This window comes from Eurosta solidaginis, chromosome 1 (genome assembly GCF_040869045.1).
Source record: "Eurosta solidaginis isolate ZX-2024a chromosome 1, ASM4086904v1, whole genome shotgun sequence".
Classification (NCBI taxonomy): domain Eukaryota; kingdom Metazoa; phylum Arthropoda; class Insecta; order Diptera; family Tephritidae; genus Eurosta; species Eurosta solidaginis.
This window is the reverse complement of record NC_090319.1, coordinates 331,279,312-331,298,002: the sequence shown is the minus strand read 5'-3', so window position 1 is coordinate 331,298,002 and position 18,691 is coordinate 331,279,312. Positions and strand designations below refer to the sequence as shown.

The window sequence follows — 18,691 nt, the reverse complement described above, 5'->3', positions numbered from 1 at the left end:
CCAGTTCAACCTAACCTAACCTAACTTCTCGTAAAGCTTCTCGTTAAATGGTTCGGCCCAAGAGATACCAGAGCGCGAGACATCCTGTAAAAGAATTTTCAGTCCTATGGTATAGCAACTTACAAAACCCAAGGGATCAAAAATGGACATTAAAACTTCTAAAGCCTCCCTCTTTTTAGGTACAAGGGGCTGATTAATAACGTCACGACGAAGTCTTGCAAAGCGACATATGTATTTAATACTGTTGCATGTGGCATCCCAAAACATTCCAAGAACTTTTGTTGTAGAGTCCCATTCTTTAGCTGCTTGAGTCGTGGCAGAGTTTTCATTGAGCTGCTGAATTTGATGACCAACTTCGAAGTTTAAACCCAGCATTTTCGTGTATTCTTTGCACTTGTCGTTCTAGAGCCAAAGCGGATTCTGCATCGTCTGCGCTGTCGATATAGTCGTCCACGTAGTGATTATGTTTCACGGCTTCCACTGCACGAGGATACTCTTCGCTAAAGCTTTCGGCGTTTTTATCGCGAACAAAGTGGGCAATGCAGGGCGCGCAATTAAGTCCAAAAGTTATCGCTTGCATAACATATACGCTTGGCTTTTGAGAGTCTAAAGGATAATAAAATCTCGACTACAGAATTTAGCAAATCCTGGCCGCTAAGCAGAAAATCATTAAGTGAAAATCCATTTACCTTCGCAGCTGCGTCCCATACCATTCGCATTTTCCCTGGCTTGTTTGGGTTAGTTACTATGAATATTGGCAAGCACCATATCTTACCACCAGGTGACGAAATTTCGTTGTCTGTAAGCTTCTTTACGTAGCCCTTCGCAATTAGGTTATCTATTTGGTTTTGGATAGTAGATTCCAATTTAGGGTCTTTAATGAATTTCTTCCTTAAATAATCTAGTCGACGTTTCGCATATGCATAACTATCAGGCAAAACGGCGTTACAATCACGCCATAATAATCCTATTTCGAAGCGGTTGCCAACCTTTTGGCATGTATTGTTCATAATGCTTACTGCTTTTGCGCCGTCTTTGGACATTATATGAGTGGGTCTAGGGGATCTATTTTGAAGAAATCGCTTACCATTTCATGTAACTCGTCGTACCTTTTTTCGCAGTCACAAGTGTGTATGTTTAGTTGGTATTCTGGTCTACGGCCAGCGTGGCATCCTTGAAGGGTCCATCCCAAGCGTGTTTTTGAAGCTGTTGGCAGTGACCAGGTTCCTGCCCTTATTTTTAGTGGAACTGCCAGTTTCCAATTGTTGGTCTCACGTTCCTATACGATGCAATGGGTAGGCCTGCTAGATATGGGTACATTTTCTGCAACTCGGAAATGTTAATTGATTGTGGTGGTAGACCGAGGTCGTCAACAGTGTGTATACTTTCGAACATTTGTAGTACTCGAGACTTGGATTGTTGCTTTTAGAGTCGGCTTCAACGCGCGTTGTATTTCCTGTCCATTTTAGACATAAAGGATCGTTATCCAAACCGAGTTCATCAAATACCTTTCTTTGCATCAATGTAACGGACGAGCCCTCGTCTAAAAATGCAAAAGTTTTGTATATTTTATTTTTGGAATAAACGTGAATCGGCACTATTCTAAATAATGGTTGCTTGCTTTCGTTGCCATCGCAGTGGGTATTAAACGGTGCGTCTGAGACATCAGTTGCTGTGCTAACTGGTTCAATTTGGCTTGCCGCTTTATGAAGCAAAGGATGATGCTTGAATATGCATCCATCCTTACCGTATATCCTGTTTAAATAACATTTGCGTCTGTGCGAGTTAAGGCATTGTCGACAAAGGTTGTTTGCCTGCACTGCATCCCACTTCCGTTGTAGTGTGAGGTTTTTGAACGATTCGCATTGAGCTACTTTATGCTCAGCTCCTTTGCAAATAGGACACTTATTAACTTGATTAGATTTTTGTTTTTCCCGAGCACGGTCAGACGAATTTTCGGCTATATGGGTATTAATCATGCGAGTGTTAGTTGGCACTAAACTAACTACTGTACTCTCTGCTTCAGCTAAGCTATACAACCAATCACTAAATTGCTTTACCACGGGTATTTTACCATCTTTTGGATGAACAGCCCAGTTAAGTTTTTGGTTATTTGGGAGCTCATCGACCAGCTCTTTCACTAAAAGGGAATTGTGTAGGTGCGTATACATTTGGCACCCTTCCATTGTGGTGCACATATTCCGTACACAAAGCGAAAACTCAATGAGTGACCCTAATTTGTCTTTTACTGGTGGGAGTGTACGAGCTCTACTTACTGCGGGCTCTAGGATTAATTCCGGACGACCAAAACACATTTTAAGAGTTTTAATAATTTCAGGTACCATACATGGCAAGAACAACTTACTTTTTACGACGTCGCGTGCTTTACCTTTAAGACATGCCTGTAGCTTAATCGAAATCCCCGCCTCGGAATAGCCAGCTACGGCGGTGCTATTATCGAAACTGCTAATGAAAAGTGGCCATTCGTCAGGATCTCCATTGAATGTGGGAAGTTGCTTAGGGATAGCATGTCTCGCAGCCAATTGACGGGCGTAGGGCCGGCGGTCGTAGGAAAATATGCACTTTTATTTGAAGGAAGCTTGTCGTATTGCGACAGAATTTTATACATACTATCCAGGTATTGTTGCTGAATCCTCATCTCTTCGTCTAGCCTTTCGAGTTGAAGTTTTCGGTATAGGTCGTGGCTGTGCGGATTATGTGGCTCTTGGACATTTGGTGCAATTTGTCGTGCAGTTACGTCGCGCGATATAGGATATGCTGAGTAAACGGATGTCTTACCTGGTGCGATTTGACTGGCAGAAACCTTTGCCGGGAGCGTTGTATAACGCCCTGTTGTCATTGTCGATGGTAGACGGCCCTGCATTGGTAGAGTGGATTCGAAATCCCAAAAGTCCGATCAGTTGGAAGTAAACCTCGGAAAAGATGAACTAACGGCGGTGGCAGATTGCACAGTCGCAAACGTTGTTGGTACTGTTACACCCTCGGTTGTAGTAATACTTGCAGCTGACGCCTGTTGTTGAATATTATTAGAACCAACTCCCAGAAAATGCACATTTCGATTGTTGTGTATTGATGGTGATGAAGATGCTGCCGGTTGCGTATTAGTTGCTGACTCGATTTGCTCGCACAGTTCACAAACCCAACTTCTGTCAACCACATCGCTGTCGACTCCAACACAGCTGAAGTGGGACCAGGCGTCGCAGGTATCGCACTGGACCATCATCTCGTTGTCTACTTCGTCACATCTTTGGCAATTAGAGACCGATTTTTTACCGCGTTTATTTGGCATGTTCGCGTTTTAAAATATCGAGTTTAAAATTACCGAACCGAAAAGTTACTTTTTATAGGATTAAAACACGTTTTTAGAAAAGATGTAATTTTAAGTGCAAAATAGTTTTTAAGAAATGTTGCCGTCGGCGCAACTCAGTTGTTAAATAAAATAAAACACAAAACTTTTGTTAGCGATCCGTAGCGACGGAGGCGCTTAAAAACTATTTTTTTTTATTTGTCTTCACGCGAACAACTGTCCTCAAAATATGCAAAATGCCAGTATTTATACTAAGGTAGGAATACCAAAATCTGGCGTGATGTTACCGTTAAGTCGGCTGATTTCCTTTTATATGTTAGTCCATGTTAACAAAAGAAGTAACAAATGTATGTACATATGTACATGTTAGTATGTATAAAGAAAATATTAACGTTCGTATGAATGTATATTAAGTATATTAAAATGCAAGTTCAATGTTTGTTGATGCGAATGATTGAATCAGTGCAATAGAGCCACCCTCTTAATCATGCGAGTGTTTGCATATCCACATCATGTGTTTGTAGGTATGTACATTTGTTTGCACATGCTCAGTGTTATTGATCTTCTGATCTGCTTTGATGGTAAAATTGAAATTAGGGCGGCCCAAAATAATTATATTTTTTCGTCGGTAACAATTGGGGTACACCTTGCGAACGTTTAACAAGTGTGACTTTTTACTATCTACACATACTGCCTGCGTTCTGCCGTCTAGATAAGAACTGATTAGGTTGGTTGCATGACTGGAGAAATCAAACAAGTTTTCCAGCTTCTTACATAGTAGGGTATTTTCCACGGAGTCAAAGGCTTTGGAGTGCTCCAAAAGGGTTAGGAAAGTCGTAACGTTAATCATCAATACGATCCCGTACATCTTCTACCACAAAAAGGAGTACCGTAGTACAGCTTCTTTTTGGTCTGAAAGCAGACTGATGTTCCGTCAGAAGTTTATTTTCGTCCATATATCGACGTACCATAAGAAAACCAACACTTCTAAAATTCCTTACGAAAACTAAACTTTTAGAATTTCGTACGAAAACTAACACTTTCGGTCACTGGTTGACGAAAACTAGCAATTCAATTTATTTTTGTTTTCCTGCTTATTTACATCGTCAAGAACTGTAATGAAGCTTGGAGTTATGAAAATGTATTTCAACAGCTGAATATAGCGACTCTAATGACATTTTGTAATTCCAAGGCCTCATTATTAATCATAGCAACCGAGCTTTTATCGCTCAGGGGATTTTGATTTTACGTCACGCTAGCGGACGCCTACTACGAGCACCCCAGCGGGTTAGAGGGTTAGAATATACCCGCGGTAGGTATGCCTGTCGTAAGAGGCGACTAAAATACCAGATTCAAGGGGTTGTGTAGCGCAACCTTTTCAGGTTGCCAGCGCAATATATGGCTTCTCCAAACCCAATTGTCAACCTCACCTTCGAGCGGTGAATCCCGTTTCACCAACAGACGAGGCTCTGGCGACCCCAAGCTCTTCATGGAACTTGGGGGTGGGGAGGGAGGGATGGCCTGAAGGTTTAATGTGGCCATATATATCATTCCCGAGATGGTCGGGCTAGCACCTTAATGGAGATGTGTTGCCGGAGCATACCGGATATGTATCCGGCAAAGGACCATCACATTGATAACACTCCCCAAAGCCTTCGGGGTGTAACCTTATCGCTACAACAACAACAACCACTCCACCCAGTCTATTGCCTAGCTAACAACGCCTTTGGGCTTTTTAATCGTTGCACTATCATATCTACGTAAAGCTCAAAATTAGGTTTATCATGGGCTCACGCCTTAGGTGATAACCTCGATACTGGTTGGTACGTATAGACACACCTATAAGCTTATCTTGAACACAACTTGGTGATTTTCCATACCGTATAAACACATCTCAGGGCTATCCCCGTAGTCTGCCAACTTTTCAAATTGGTATCATACTGTTCTGGGCTTCACTTTGCCTCAGCCATTTATGGCATAAAGACTAGTGAACGACTCAGGATTCGAGCTCTTTCGTAAACATTATATTTGTGATTCCCTTCTGCCATATCATAGTGCAGGGGCATCAAAACCGGATATTGTTAGATGTATTCTGTTGGAAAAGCTTGAGTAACGAACGCGAGGCTTCTTCTAACTCATATGATCAATATCAACCGAAAATCCGAAATCTGTTTATAATAATTTAAGGAACTTATAATTAATATCGAACACCTTGTAAAAAAAAAAACAAGAAACTCAGTTTGAGTGTTAGTTTTCATCAGCCACAAATTAAAATGGCTAGTTTTCGTCAGGCACTAAAACTCCAGAGCTAGTTTTCGTATAGCACGTCGATATGTAGCGATCTGCCTATACAAAATGCGCTCAACGACCTTCGAGAGAAAAAGTCGTGCTTATGACCTGTATCCGTTGTTTTGTTTGGGAACTAGGATAATTTTAAAAGATTTCCAGGCCCTAGGCGAAATCCACACAGAATCGGTAAACTCCTTTGCCAGGACGCGCACGGTGAACCCCGGTATCAGTATACACTATCCTGAGCTTGCAGAAGAAGAAAGCACGTTACTAAGGGAGACACGGGTCACCCTGGCCCAGCTTCGTTCTGAATACCGTAACAGGGTAAACGCGCCCGTTACTCATTATTAGCATATACTTGACTTGGAAACTTTCACTTACGGTTCTGTTTTATGAGCTTTGCATCTAAATGATTACCCAACACTTAGAAATACTTGACTTGACTTAGAGGTCTGTTAATTTTCTACGTAAGTTCTAAGTGGCTTTCGTACTTTTGTATGCCATTTATGCTTTTAAGCTTTATTTTGATATTTCTTTCAACATGTTGGCATTTATTTAATAATACGTTAATTTGCGTCTTTCTTTTAATTTTGGGAAAAACTAAGTACAATGCTGATCGTATGTGCTAAGTAAAGTATAATCAAGGCTTAGTAGCCTAGTCAAGTCAAGTCTATGATAAGTATGAGTAATTGAATCTTTACTTGTCCAGAATCAACCCCGACATACGTCATGTAAAATACCAGATTCAAGGGGCTGTGTACCGCAACCCTTTCAAGTTGCCAGCGCAATATATACCTTCTCCAAACCCAATTGTCAACCTCACCTATCCGTGGCGAATCCTGTTTCACTAACAGACGAGGCTCTGGCGACCCCAAGCTCCTCATGGAACTTGAAGGTGGGAAGGGAGGGATGGCCTGAAGGTTTAATTTGGCCATATAAATCGTTCCCGAGATGGTCGGTGTTAACGAATGGTGCTGTGTTAACGGAGCGTACCGGAATTGTATCCGGCAAAGGACCATCACATCGATAACACTCCCTAAAGCCTTCGGGGAGAATGGTCGCTCCCATTGAATGGAGTGAAGCACTGTTAACAACAACAACAACAGCTTTCCACGATTTTGCAGACATAGGTCGTTAGGATAGAGTTTATGAAATAGGTTATGTGGAACAGCAGAATGATTTAAAAAAAATTAGCACATATTGCGTAGGCTAGTACCTCTATGGTGCTTCTTTCCAGAACGTACTGGATCTTTATCCGGCAAAGGACCATCAACAGCGATAACACTCCCCAAAACCTTCGGGAAGTGTCCTTATTGCTAAAAACATCAACAATAACAACAGAGTGAATATTGTCAAATGCGTCTCCATTTTGTAATATCGACTTCATCGGTTAGGTTTAAGTACATCATGGTTTTAGAGATATAAAAATTATAAATTATATTTGATGTAGGTATAGAACTGCACCTTTTCTTTCTATTGAGCTTTTTTACGCAAAAAAGGAACATCGACCCTTGACCCCTTTTTGTACGTTACACCACAATTGTAATGTGGAATCAACATTTCCCTGTTGAAACTGCTAGCTTCTTTGGACTTCCTTTAGTGGACACCGATGACAATTTGAGAGTACTTTGGATGGGCCGAGGCACTGCCACAGAATACAGACTAGATAAAAATTTTAAAGTTCAAATAATGTAATTCAATAAACAAAGAGATTGATCAGCTCAATAAACTGTACAAGTAACAATAAATTTACACGCTACGTAGATACGGACAAGTATAATAAAGCTTAGGTAACTATGAAAAGATTTCGGTTGAAAGTGATTTGAAAATGGGTTTTGGCAAAGAGAAATCGATGGCTGAAAAACTTAAGATAGTATTAAATTCCGTCATTGCCCTAAAAATAGGTGCATTCAATGCAAAGAGGGTCCAAGCAAAATCCGTATAAAAAATATATCTACTACGAAGAGGCCGTTTGGGGATGTGGAAACGGATACTCTCAAAAAGATATGGAGCATCAATCGCACCACTAATAATGTCATAAACAAAAGTCAGCGAAAGAATTGTTCTTCGACAATGAAGTGACTGAAGGCTTTTGAGTGCATATCTATCTTTATATGAGGGAAATCGGCTCCGAGAAACTCAGCGAACGCAACGCAAATCGAACAAAAGTTCTTTGCACCCGTTCAAGTCTCATAATACGGCATTCATGATATGGTCGCCAAATGAAACGAGCATATTCCAGCTTAGAACGAACGACCACGTGAACAATTTAAGGTTATATGGGTCACTGAAATATAAGCTAAAACGCCGGATGAAAACCAGAACTGAATACGACTTAGCAATGGTAGAGTTTAAATGAGTCGTAAATGAGAATTTAGAATCAAAAACTACCCCTAAGTCCTTAATCTCGCTAAGGCCCGGTTTTTCAGAGTTGGTTAAGCTAAGCTTAAACTAAGTTTGCTTAAACTCTAGTCAATTTTAAACTCCAGTTAAAGTAATGAGCAGTTTTTCAGTCTCAGTTTAAGGCCGCCCTTGGGGTATGCTTTTTTGTGCGGCAACATTGGTTTTCTCATTATCTAGATAATTTGTAGATACGGCAACAGCTGGATTTTGTTTACCCAACAAACATGGAAAAAAAAATTCTCCAGCGAAATATATATCTAGCACATTATTATTTAATTATGTTTAAATCAGATAATCCTCGAGTTGATATCCAACTTCATTCTCCAATCACTATCCAACCATTGAGAAATTTTGTAAAATTAAAAGTTTCCGATTTGTTCTCCAACGTCATTAATATTTTCCAATTATTATCCTAATTTCGAGAGATTTTCAGAAATGTACAGTTCTCAAATGAATATTCAACACATTTCTCTAGTTGATATCCTACATTGCATATCGAGTTGAGATGGAGTTGAAAAAAATCTCCAAGGTGGTACCACCAAAATCAACAAACCAACAGTTGTTTATTGTGAGAAATAAGCACGAGGTTGATAGCAGTAATGAAGAGTAATTTATCAAAAATAAATTATACAGGCGGCCACCGTGATGTGATGGTAACGTGCTCTGTCTACCACACCGAAGATCCTGGGTTTACGCAGGTTTTTCAATTAGTAGAAAATTTTTCTAAGCGAGATCGCCCCTCGACTGTGTTTGGTAAGCACTCCGAGTGTATTTATGCCATGAAAAGCTATCAGTGAAAACTCACCTGCCTTGCACATGCCGTGCGGAGTCGGAATAAAACAAGTAGGTCCCGTCCCGCCAATTTGTAGAAAAAATTAAAAGAAGCACGACGCAAATTGGAAGAGAAGCTCGGCGTAACATCTCTTCGGAGGTAATCGCGCCTCACATTTATTTATTTTTTATATTATTATTATTATTATTATGATTTATTAACATAATTAAATAAATTAACTAGTTAAATAAACTAGTGAGCACTAGCTGCCAGGGCTATCGGCTCTATATTATAACTTAAATATATGTAATTAAAAGGAGTTTTTTGAGTTGGTTTGCTAGATTGTTGCTTTAATAGCTTTGATGAAATTGTATATTGCGTTTAGGTTGTCGTTTGTGGGATTTTTTATAATGGTTATCCAATTTTTCTTTAGATAGATATTTTTTGTTGCTTGTAGTATGGTACAGTCGGAGAAAATATGTTTCAAGGTTAATGTATTTTGGCAGAGTGCGCATGTTGGTGCAGGCTCCCCTGAGAGCAGATACTCATGCGTACATCTTGTACGCCCAAGGCGAATGCGGGAATAGATTTCAATTTGTTTTTTCCAAATGTTTGGTGGATAGGTTGGAGATACCAGTTCTTGGTTAATTGATTTATAGTGTTGGTGGTTGTAGCTATTCCATTTTTCTTTATCTTCTTGTCGTAGACGGTGTAGAATGAACCGTCGCATATTATTTTTTTCAATGGTGCTATCTGCCGTTAGAGGCAAGTTGCTAGCTGATTTAGCCGCGGTGTCTGCTGCTTCATTGCCTGAAATATTTACATGTCCTGGTATCCAGAGAAGTCTAAGTGTTTCGCTGTTATCAATAAGGTTATCTCTGATCATCTGAATTGTTTTTGACGAGATTGTTGGGTTAAGGACTGCTTTCAAAACCGACAGGCTATCGGTGCATATGATAGTTTTGGTGTTTTCTTCTATTGCTATAAGTATAGCATGCTGTATGGCAGCGGCTTCAGCGGTGAAAGTTGAAGCAATATCTGTTAGGTTTTGTACCCTCAGTACGTAACCGTTAGTGTCTGCGACAGAGTAGCTGGCGGGTTTGTCTACGGTTTTTGACCCATCTGTGTATAAGAATTTCCATTCATTTTCTTCATAGTAAGCTTTCCGTTCTTGGAAGAGTTGTAAATATATGCTAGGTGGTGTGTTATGTTTTTTGTATCTGGACAGGCTGAGGTCGCATAATGTTTTTCGGATCGCCCACGGAGGGTTATTAGTTTGAGCCTCTTCTTCAACGTATAGTAGTCCCAAGTTTGTTGCGGTATCGAATATTCTATACAGAGCAGATCGCAGTCTTGGACTGCTGCCAGGCGCACTTTGCATTATCATTTTTACGTCTTTATATATAATGGAATCGCATTCAATCATTATTTTGGGAGTTAATCGTGTCTCTATATGATGGATTCTTTCTTCCAGTGTGGGTAGATTCGTTTCTGCCAAGATGTTTCTTACTGGTGTTGTTCGGAAAGCATAGGTGCACAATCTTGCTATTTGATGGTAACTCAGACTTAATATTTTAAGTGTGGATTTCGGAGATTTTCCGTAAAGGAATAGCCCATAGTCGATCTTACTTAAAACAAGTGCCTTACTGAGATAAATTAATGTATTTATGTGAATGTGACATTTTTTGCTTGAAAGATATGATATAAAATTTACTCTGGCAGCTAATGACTTCTTTAATTCTAGACAATGGTTATTCCATCTGTAATTATTGGAGAATACAATACCTAATATTTTAAGATGCTTCACATTCTCTACTTCGACATTGTCAATTGATATTTTTAGATTGTTAAAATCGCATTTGCGTTTTCTACATACGTGAAAGTTTTTTGTTTTGCTCAATGATATTTTGGCTCCGGAATATTTAGACCAATTCCCAATGTCGTTCGTTATATTTTCAAGTATGTTTTTTGTTTCTGTAGCATCTCTTGCAGAGAATGTACAAGTCATCTGCATAGAGACAGTGCTCTATGGAATTGTTTGTTTTGATAATTTTACTAATTTCGTAAAATGCGATAGAAAAAAGAACAACAGATAGGGGAGATCCTTGAGGAATTCCGTTATTAATTGGGTAGACGTTGGAGAAAGTATCACCAATTCTTACCCTGAATTGTCTATTTGATAAAAAGGATTTGATAAACTGAAATATTTTTGGGCCAATGCCCCAGTTATGCAGGCAATTGAGAATTACATGTGAACCAATTCGATCAAACGCTTTTTCGAAGCCAACCGAAAGAATAGTTGCGTGATGACGGGCAGATAGTGCTTTGCACACGTAGTGGTCTATATGAAGTAGAGCGTCTATACATCCTCTATTTGGTTTGAATGCTACTTGGGAAGAATCAACGAGATGTAGGGATGGGACGGGAATTATTGTGGCTGTTTTCCAGCTTTGTGGAATGACACCGCAGTCAAAAATTTGATTGTAAAGTAATAATATACGGGACTTGGCAAAAGGAGATGTTGACTTCATCATGGCATACGAGACACGGTCGAAACCTGGCGTTTTTCCATTAGCTTTTCCGAGACACATTGTTAACTCTGTGGTTGTTATTTGGGTTTCGATGGTCCTAGCTTTTGTGTGAACGTTGGTTATTGAGGAAAGATCGATTACTTGGCTTTTAGCTAATTGAAATTCGTTTGGGAAGTTGCGAGTCAGAGGAGTAGTCGGACCATTCGGAGGCAAATATATTTGCGATGGTATTTGGATCAGTTATCGTTATATTGTTGGGTTTCAACGCTATTGGGGGTTTCGCTGTTTTTTGTTGTCGAGCATATTAATTTTGCCCCATATTGACGTGATGGAACAGAGGGTTAATAGATTCCGTGAGCTGCCTAAAGCTATTTTTCTTTTGAATTTACATTTCTTTACGGAATTTTGCATTGCTTTTTTTAAAAAGAACTAGATTTTGAGTAGTGGGATTATTTTTGAAATCGTACCAAGCTTTAATTTTTTTTTATCTTAGTTCTGCTAGGTCCCTGCTCCACCAGGCCACATTATGTCTTTTAGTATTTCGAGCTTGTGGGATAGATTGGTTTGCGGCTACTCGAATGGCTTTAGCGAAGTTTGCTGCATCGTGATTAGTTGCAGCTGTAGGAGTTCTAATTTCTAGCTCTAGGTCTACCAATCTTGCAAAGGTGTCCCAGTCGGCGAGATTTAGTAAGAATTTCGGAGGATATTTAGTTCTGCTTGGTCTATTTGTGTTAAAGAAAATTTTCAAGATGATTGGGAACTGGTCGCTATTGTACAGATCGTCGATCGTTTGCCAGGAGATTATTGGAAGAAGGGATGGTGAACAGAGTGAAATGTCTATATGTGTAAAAGTGGCGTGGGTGGAAAAGTGAGTTGCGCTATCATCATTCAAAACGCATAGGTTGCATTGTGTAATTGAATTTTCAACAAGTCTTCTTCGGTGATTGATCACACTAGATCCCCATAAGTTACTCCAACTGTTGAAGTCTCCTAAAACAATGATAGGAGTATTAATAGCCGAAAAAATGTTTGTTAGGTCTCTGCTATTAAAGGTTTCATTTGGTGGTATGTAGACGGACAAAATAGTGAACTTAATATTTATTTCAACCTCGACGGCAACCACCTGAAGTTGGGTGTTAATATTTATTCGTTTGTGAGGTATAAAGTCTTTGATTAGAATGCTACTACCTTGTTTTGACTGGGTGTTTGAGAGGGCGTTAGTAAAATAGCCTTGGTATCCTTCAGGGAGTATTGGAGTGAAATTATTGTTACAGTGGGTTTCTTGGATTGCTATGATGTAGGGGTTGTAGTGTTTGAGAAGTATTTGAAGTTCTGAGTAGTTATTTATGAAACCTTTCATATTCCATTGAAGAATGTTGAAGTCCATAAGTGCAGAAAAAAAAATTTAACTATACGATTTTTGTAAACAAGGGTTTACAAAAACGATAGGATATATAGAGATGTAGGGGGTGTGTTTGCTGTTTAGAATAAAGCTTTTTCTATGGATCTTCCTAGGAAGAGACCATAGAGTCATCTATGTCTTTAGAAATATTGACAAAATAGTCATTGGTTTTTAGTAATTTTTGGGTAAATTGGGAAAATGGGGATATATTTGGAGATTGTTGGGATAAGGAAACTGGAGTTATTAAATTGACCGAGTTGTGGGGCTCTGGGGTGATGGAAATTGGGGTGGAGAATGAGGTAGATTTATTTGATTCTGTGGTGGTTATGTTGTTGTTTTCGGTTGTTTTTGTTGTGTTGGATGGAAGTTTTTCTACTTGAGTTGATATTGGTTTAGTAGTGTATATATTTTGTGAAGGTGGTGGGTTAGTATTTGTTTCTGAAATGGATGAAGTTGGTTTTTTGGATAGGATTGGATGTTGTTTTGGTTTTTTGAAGAGGATGGGTTGTTGTGTTGGATTTTTTAGGAGGATTGGTTTTGGTCATGTTAGCGTATGAGGCTGCTTGTTGTTGGAAAGGGAGTCTTTCCTTGTACATTCGGCGTGCTTCTCCGATGCTGCACTTCTCTAGCGTTAATATTTTGAGAATCTCTTTGGCTTTGATATATTCGGGACACTTCCTATCTGATGATTGGAGGTCACTAGAGCAATTGGCGCAAAGGGTTCTTGTACATTTTTCCGGCGAATGGGGGGGGGGGGGGGGGGGGGGGAGGTTGCACCCATTGCACATTGGGTCCTTTATGCATTGGCATTTTTTGCTACGCATGGGATTAGGTATATAAGGTTGTGATTTTACTTTATACCAGGCGATATCAACGGATTCTGGTAGACGAAAAAGATCAAATGTGAGGACCATTAGTCCGGTGATGGTGGGTTTGCCTTCAATTAGGCGCGAAAATTGATATACACCGGTGACATTTTGGCTTTTCATCTCGTTTACGATTTCATCCTCTGGCACGTGTTTCAAGCAAGGAGCGTATATTACACCCTTGACAGAGTTTAAACTGTCGTGAAGTTTTGCGTTGATTGGATTGATTTGGTGGCCTATCCGTAGGCCACGGCATGTTGGCAAAATAGCTATATAATTTTAAGTTTGTTAAATTTGGTTACTCGAAATTATACACGTGCAAATCGTGTAAGAATGACACAACAAAAGAATTGAAAAGTAAATAGAATAGCGGTACTTAGCACAGCAGTGAACACTAATACACGTCTGATTGCTTTGAATGATAGATAGTCGGTGACTGTTTTTAAATTATATAATTTCATTTTATTTTCGTGAAAATACTGTAGTATGGAATTTTACATTTGAGTCCAGTCAGAGAACCACAAGTTGTTAATTAAATGTTTTCAACTATGTTAATAGCATTATTTGCTTTATAAAAAATTCCCTCTTTTGCTGAGTACGCTATGATTCTCGAGTTGAGTCAATGTTTCGAAAAAACTATTGAGATTTTAGAAGTATGCCTAGTTATCAACATGAGCTCTAATGGTACTCAAGCCCAAATGCTTGTTGGGTATATTCGACGCCATTTCCAACGAACGTAAATAAATGATAGGTTAACTATAGTTTAACGCTGCCAGATCGGCCGCTTAAGCTCAGCTTAAACATCAGTTAAAGTAGACTGAAAAACTGCAGAATAAGTTTAAGCGTAGTTTAACTGACAAACTGAGTTGAACTTGTACTGAAAAACCGGGACTAAGAGTAGAGAGGCGGGTACCGTCAATGGAACTCTAGGTTGAAATGTAGCCACGCTATTTAGAGAATGTTACATGAAAGCATTTCCTGACATCCAGCGGTAGGTTATTGGTTCTACACCAGATAGCAACATTGTCTAAGTCTGATTGGATCATATCCATGTCGAATGAATTAGATATAGTATTGAAAATTTGAAAGTCATCGATGTACAAAAGTAACTTAAGAGTGCTGGAAACAAGCCCCGAAATGTTTATAAAAATTACAAATAGCAATGACCCCAGAATACTACCTTGAGGCACCCCGGAGGTAGCCATAAAAGTATCAGAGCGCGTATTGTCAATACTACAACGCAAGTCCGTTGGTTAAGGTATGACTTTAACCAAGATAAAAATATTGAGTGAAACCCCAGAAAGGCTAATTTAGAGATCAAGATTGAGTGTGTAACCTTATTAAACGCTTTCGAGAAATCCGTGTGTATAGTATGGTGTATATAGAAAACGATTGTTGAAAGCAGATACGCAAAAATCAGAAAAAATTTAAAGGTTTATCACAGTGGACCTACCGGACATAAAACCATGCTGATGATCATTGATTAGACGCCTAACAGCAAAATACATTTACTGTTAAACAATATACTCAAATAATTTTGAGACATTTGACAACTTTGCAATGGGCCTATAATTGGCGACATTGTTTTATTGCCACTCTTGAAAGTTAGGCTAATAAAGGTTGTCTTCCATTCATCAGTAAATTCACCCCACTCGAGAGATTTGTTGAAAATTATGAGGAGTGGGAACGCCAGTGCCAAGCAATTTTTAAATAGATAAGACTTTAAGCCGTCAACATCCGTATGAGTAGAAGATTTTATGTTTTGAATTCCATCAGCAACATCCTCAATGGATAGATTCAATACTCCAAAGAATAGCTGCTTCAGGAGGCATGCTCCCTGTCGTAGAAAACCGATGATGGTATAATCGAGCATAGTTTTTAAGATTTTACATAATTGCAAAATGCCTTGGGATTATCTTTAATATCTGATTCAAAGTTGCGGACAAAATTACTATGGAGCCTCTTGCTTAACGCTTTGCATTTCTTGGAAAAATTAAGGTATTTAGCTTTATATGTTAAGGACTTGGAGAATTCAATTTTTTGAAGAATTTATTTCTCAAATTCTTCAGCCGCGTTAGTCTCTTAGTATACCACGGAATTTGTAACAATGTTTTTTCCGAGATATATTATTAGAACAAATTTGATTGACGACATTTTTAAAAAGATTGAAACATTTAATAAGATCGCTTCTCAGTCAATAGATGAAGACTTTCTGACAAATCAAATCGAAATTGCCGCGCCTAAACGAGAAACCAGGAGCTTCATTACATGTTTAAAAACTTTTAAAGGTATTAAATTCAATATTCACAATAAGCGGGATGTGATGGAGACCGGAGCAAGAAAACGGGTCGGGACATTCGGTCATAGTACAATTGATATTGTATCAAGGGTTCTGGATAAATTGGAGCAGCCATTTATCTGGGAAAGATTTACACTTGAGAAATTGTCAAAAAGGTACATCTCCGAAGTACTATTAAGATTTTTGGGAGCGGAAGAAATACTATTGTAAACATAGGACCGCTCAACCTTAGGCATATTAAAATCCCCTAATAAGGAAAAGTTACTATTATCGAAGCTATGAACTAGATCAATAATATTATCTAGATGTGGTTTGTAGAGGTAGTAGATACCAGAAGCGGAATGTATGACGCGCAAATGAAAATTTTAGAAATGCCGTATATTGAGAATCTTAGTTTATTTATTTATTAGTCTACAAATGATTTAAAGTGATGACGAATAGCTATTAAAACTCCTCCACCTCTGGAGAGACCCGCTATGGACGAATCCCGATCCTTGCCATACACGTGATAAAGTTTTGGGAACAAGTGCAGTATACGGATAATGCTGATATATAAAAACGAAAAATTGAGATCGATAGGTATTAATAAAAGAAACATAACGGTATATTTTTTTTGTTGGGCAAACAACAACAACAAAAGTTATTAAAGGTCAAAGTTCATAATAAGCTTTTTTTAATCTAAATTACTTCTAAAGTATTGAACCGATCAAAATTTTGACGTCGTTGGATATGTATTGCCAATACCTTTCATTTGATGTATATCTTAAGTATATAACTGCAAAGAATTTCCTGAAATAATATAATTTTTTAAAAAACATGTCAAAATTTTTAACTTAATTTTTTTAAATTTAATTGCTGTATTAAATATATGAAAATATAGGATGGTAGATGGGAAATAATTTAAGCTTTCATTTAAAATTATATATAATATCCTTAGTCCCATCAATGCAATACCAACTGTCCTGTTCCTGGTATACCAAAACTTAATTTTGGGCAAATTAACAGTAATTCTGCGCAGAACACCTGGTATTTGTTTCCTTTATGTGCAGATCACCTTTCCGAGTTGGCGGCCTTCGGCCGCGCTTATTTAAATAACCCTGGGCTACGCCATGCCAAGTCCGGGTGGTTGCCTGAACCGTGGCAATATGCCACGGTACGCACTCTTTTGCGCGTTTTTAGGTACAGCCTAATAAAATTACAACAACCATGTTTTGAAAATGGCAATAAGGCCATACTGGCTTTATTTCAATATACATACACATACATACATACAAATAAATATTCGTAATTTACTTAGTAAATATAGCACTTTTAAACATCGAATTTTTTAAGTATTTTACGGGATAGGAATACAAACAACATATCAAATGAAAGGTAATTTTACTAGCTATACAATGAAAAAAATTTTGAAAATCGGTTCGTTACTTAAAGAGAAATTTAGATTTAAAAAAATGCTTCATATGAACTTTGACCCTTAATAACTCCTGTTATTGTCATTTGCCCACAAACAAAATTGTGTAGTTATACTCACCTTGACCATGTCTATCAATCCTCATACTTCATTTTTTGATTTTGGAATTGTCCGTATACTGCACTTAAGCCGTCACGACGACATTTTAATTTACTGGACTAAAATATGCATAAAAAGTGAGGAATTGCTGAGTGAAAAGTAGCCTTTTTGGCAAATAGCAAGTTCTGCGCCAGATTGCATTGTCGCTGACATACAAAAATTTGGAATTTCTTTTTGAGATCTCATGCAGTGGAGAAACGGTTTGTGTAATAAATACTTATGGTTTTTGTATATTTAGTAAATACATACAATTCCTTAAGTTAGTTTGAACTGGCCGTTTAATAAAGACCTTGCATATAATGAATGTGTTGTTAGTGTGAATTACTTAAGTACTCTTGGGAAAATGATAGCACCCAAGAAACTGACTCATCCTCCTCGCCTTGCAAGCAGTTATCTACATATCTTTGCAACTGATAGCATTTGCAACATACATATAGATATGTATGTAAGTTACATATGAAATTACATCTTGTTCATTGTTTACCTTGGTTGGTGTACCAGCTTCCAGAATGAGTTGCTCTTCTAATCGTAGACATTTTCGCACGCTGTTTATGAACTTGCTTTATTTATTTACAAATTGATGCGATTATGTTTTTTTGTTTATATTTAAAGCCAGATTTCACGAAATCTAGTTAATTGCTCGCAAACGAAAAACTAGCAACACATTTTTTTCCAATTTTGACAAGCAGCAATAGAGCTGGATTTCGATTAGATCCTTAATCGATTTAATCGATCTTTTTTTTTAGAAATGTAGAATCGATTCTCTATGCATCAAAGTTTTCATCACTATCTACTTAATAGCTCCGACACATAAGCAGCCTTTCATCAGAGCTGTAAAAAGATTGAATCAATTGAGTGTGCATTCTCTTAGCATTCTTTTAAAAATTTGTGATTTTTTGGTTGCATATTATAAATCTCCATTCCTGAATGGCTTAAAATACTTTAACTCAAAGCTTAAGTGTGTGTGTTATTGAATGGTAAAATATAATTCAATATAGAGTGTGAATGTAAGAACCATTCCCAATCTTTTATTAATGTAAACTTGAAATGAATGCACACGTTTTTTTCCATTCAGTACTAAATACTTTTTCCCCAAAGTTATTTTTTTGTATACTTCCATTGCCATCAAATATGTTAAATCAATTTAGGAGTTGGGTGCAAAAAAGGCGTAAAATTGCTCAATAGCCCCTTCTAAGTATTCAAGTAGTTTAATATTTAAGAATTCGTGAGC

The 18,691-nt window shown here is 38.1% G+C and overlaps 1 protein-coding gene across 1 annotated transcript in view; it reads right to left on the bottom strand.

The window, feature by feature from the left end:
* The window catches only part of LOC137237866 (protein MEMO1), a 49,918-nt gene extending 31,753 nt beyond the window's left edge, over positions 1 to 18,165 (bottom strand). The window contains exon 1 of the mRNA XM_067762186.1: positions 17,945 to 18,165. Coding sequence (XP_067618287.1) covers positions 17,945 to 17,996 — 52 coding nt within the window. The 5' untranslated portion in view covers positions 17,997 to 18,165. The remainder of the gene's footprint in view (positions 1 to 17,944) is intronic.
* Between the last annotated feature and the right edge of the window lie 526 nt (positions 18,166 to 18,691).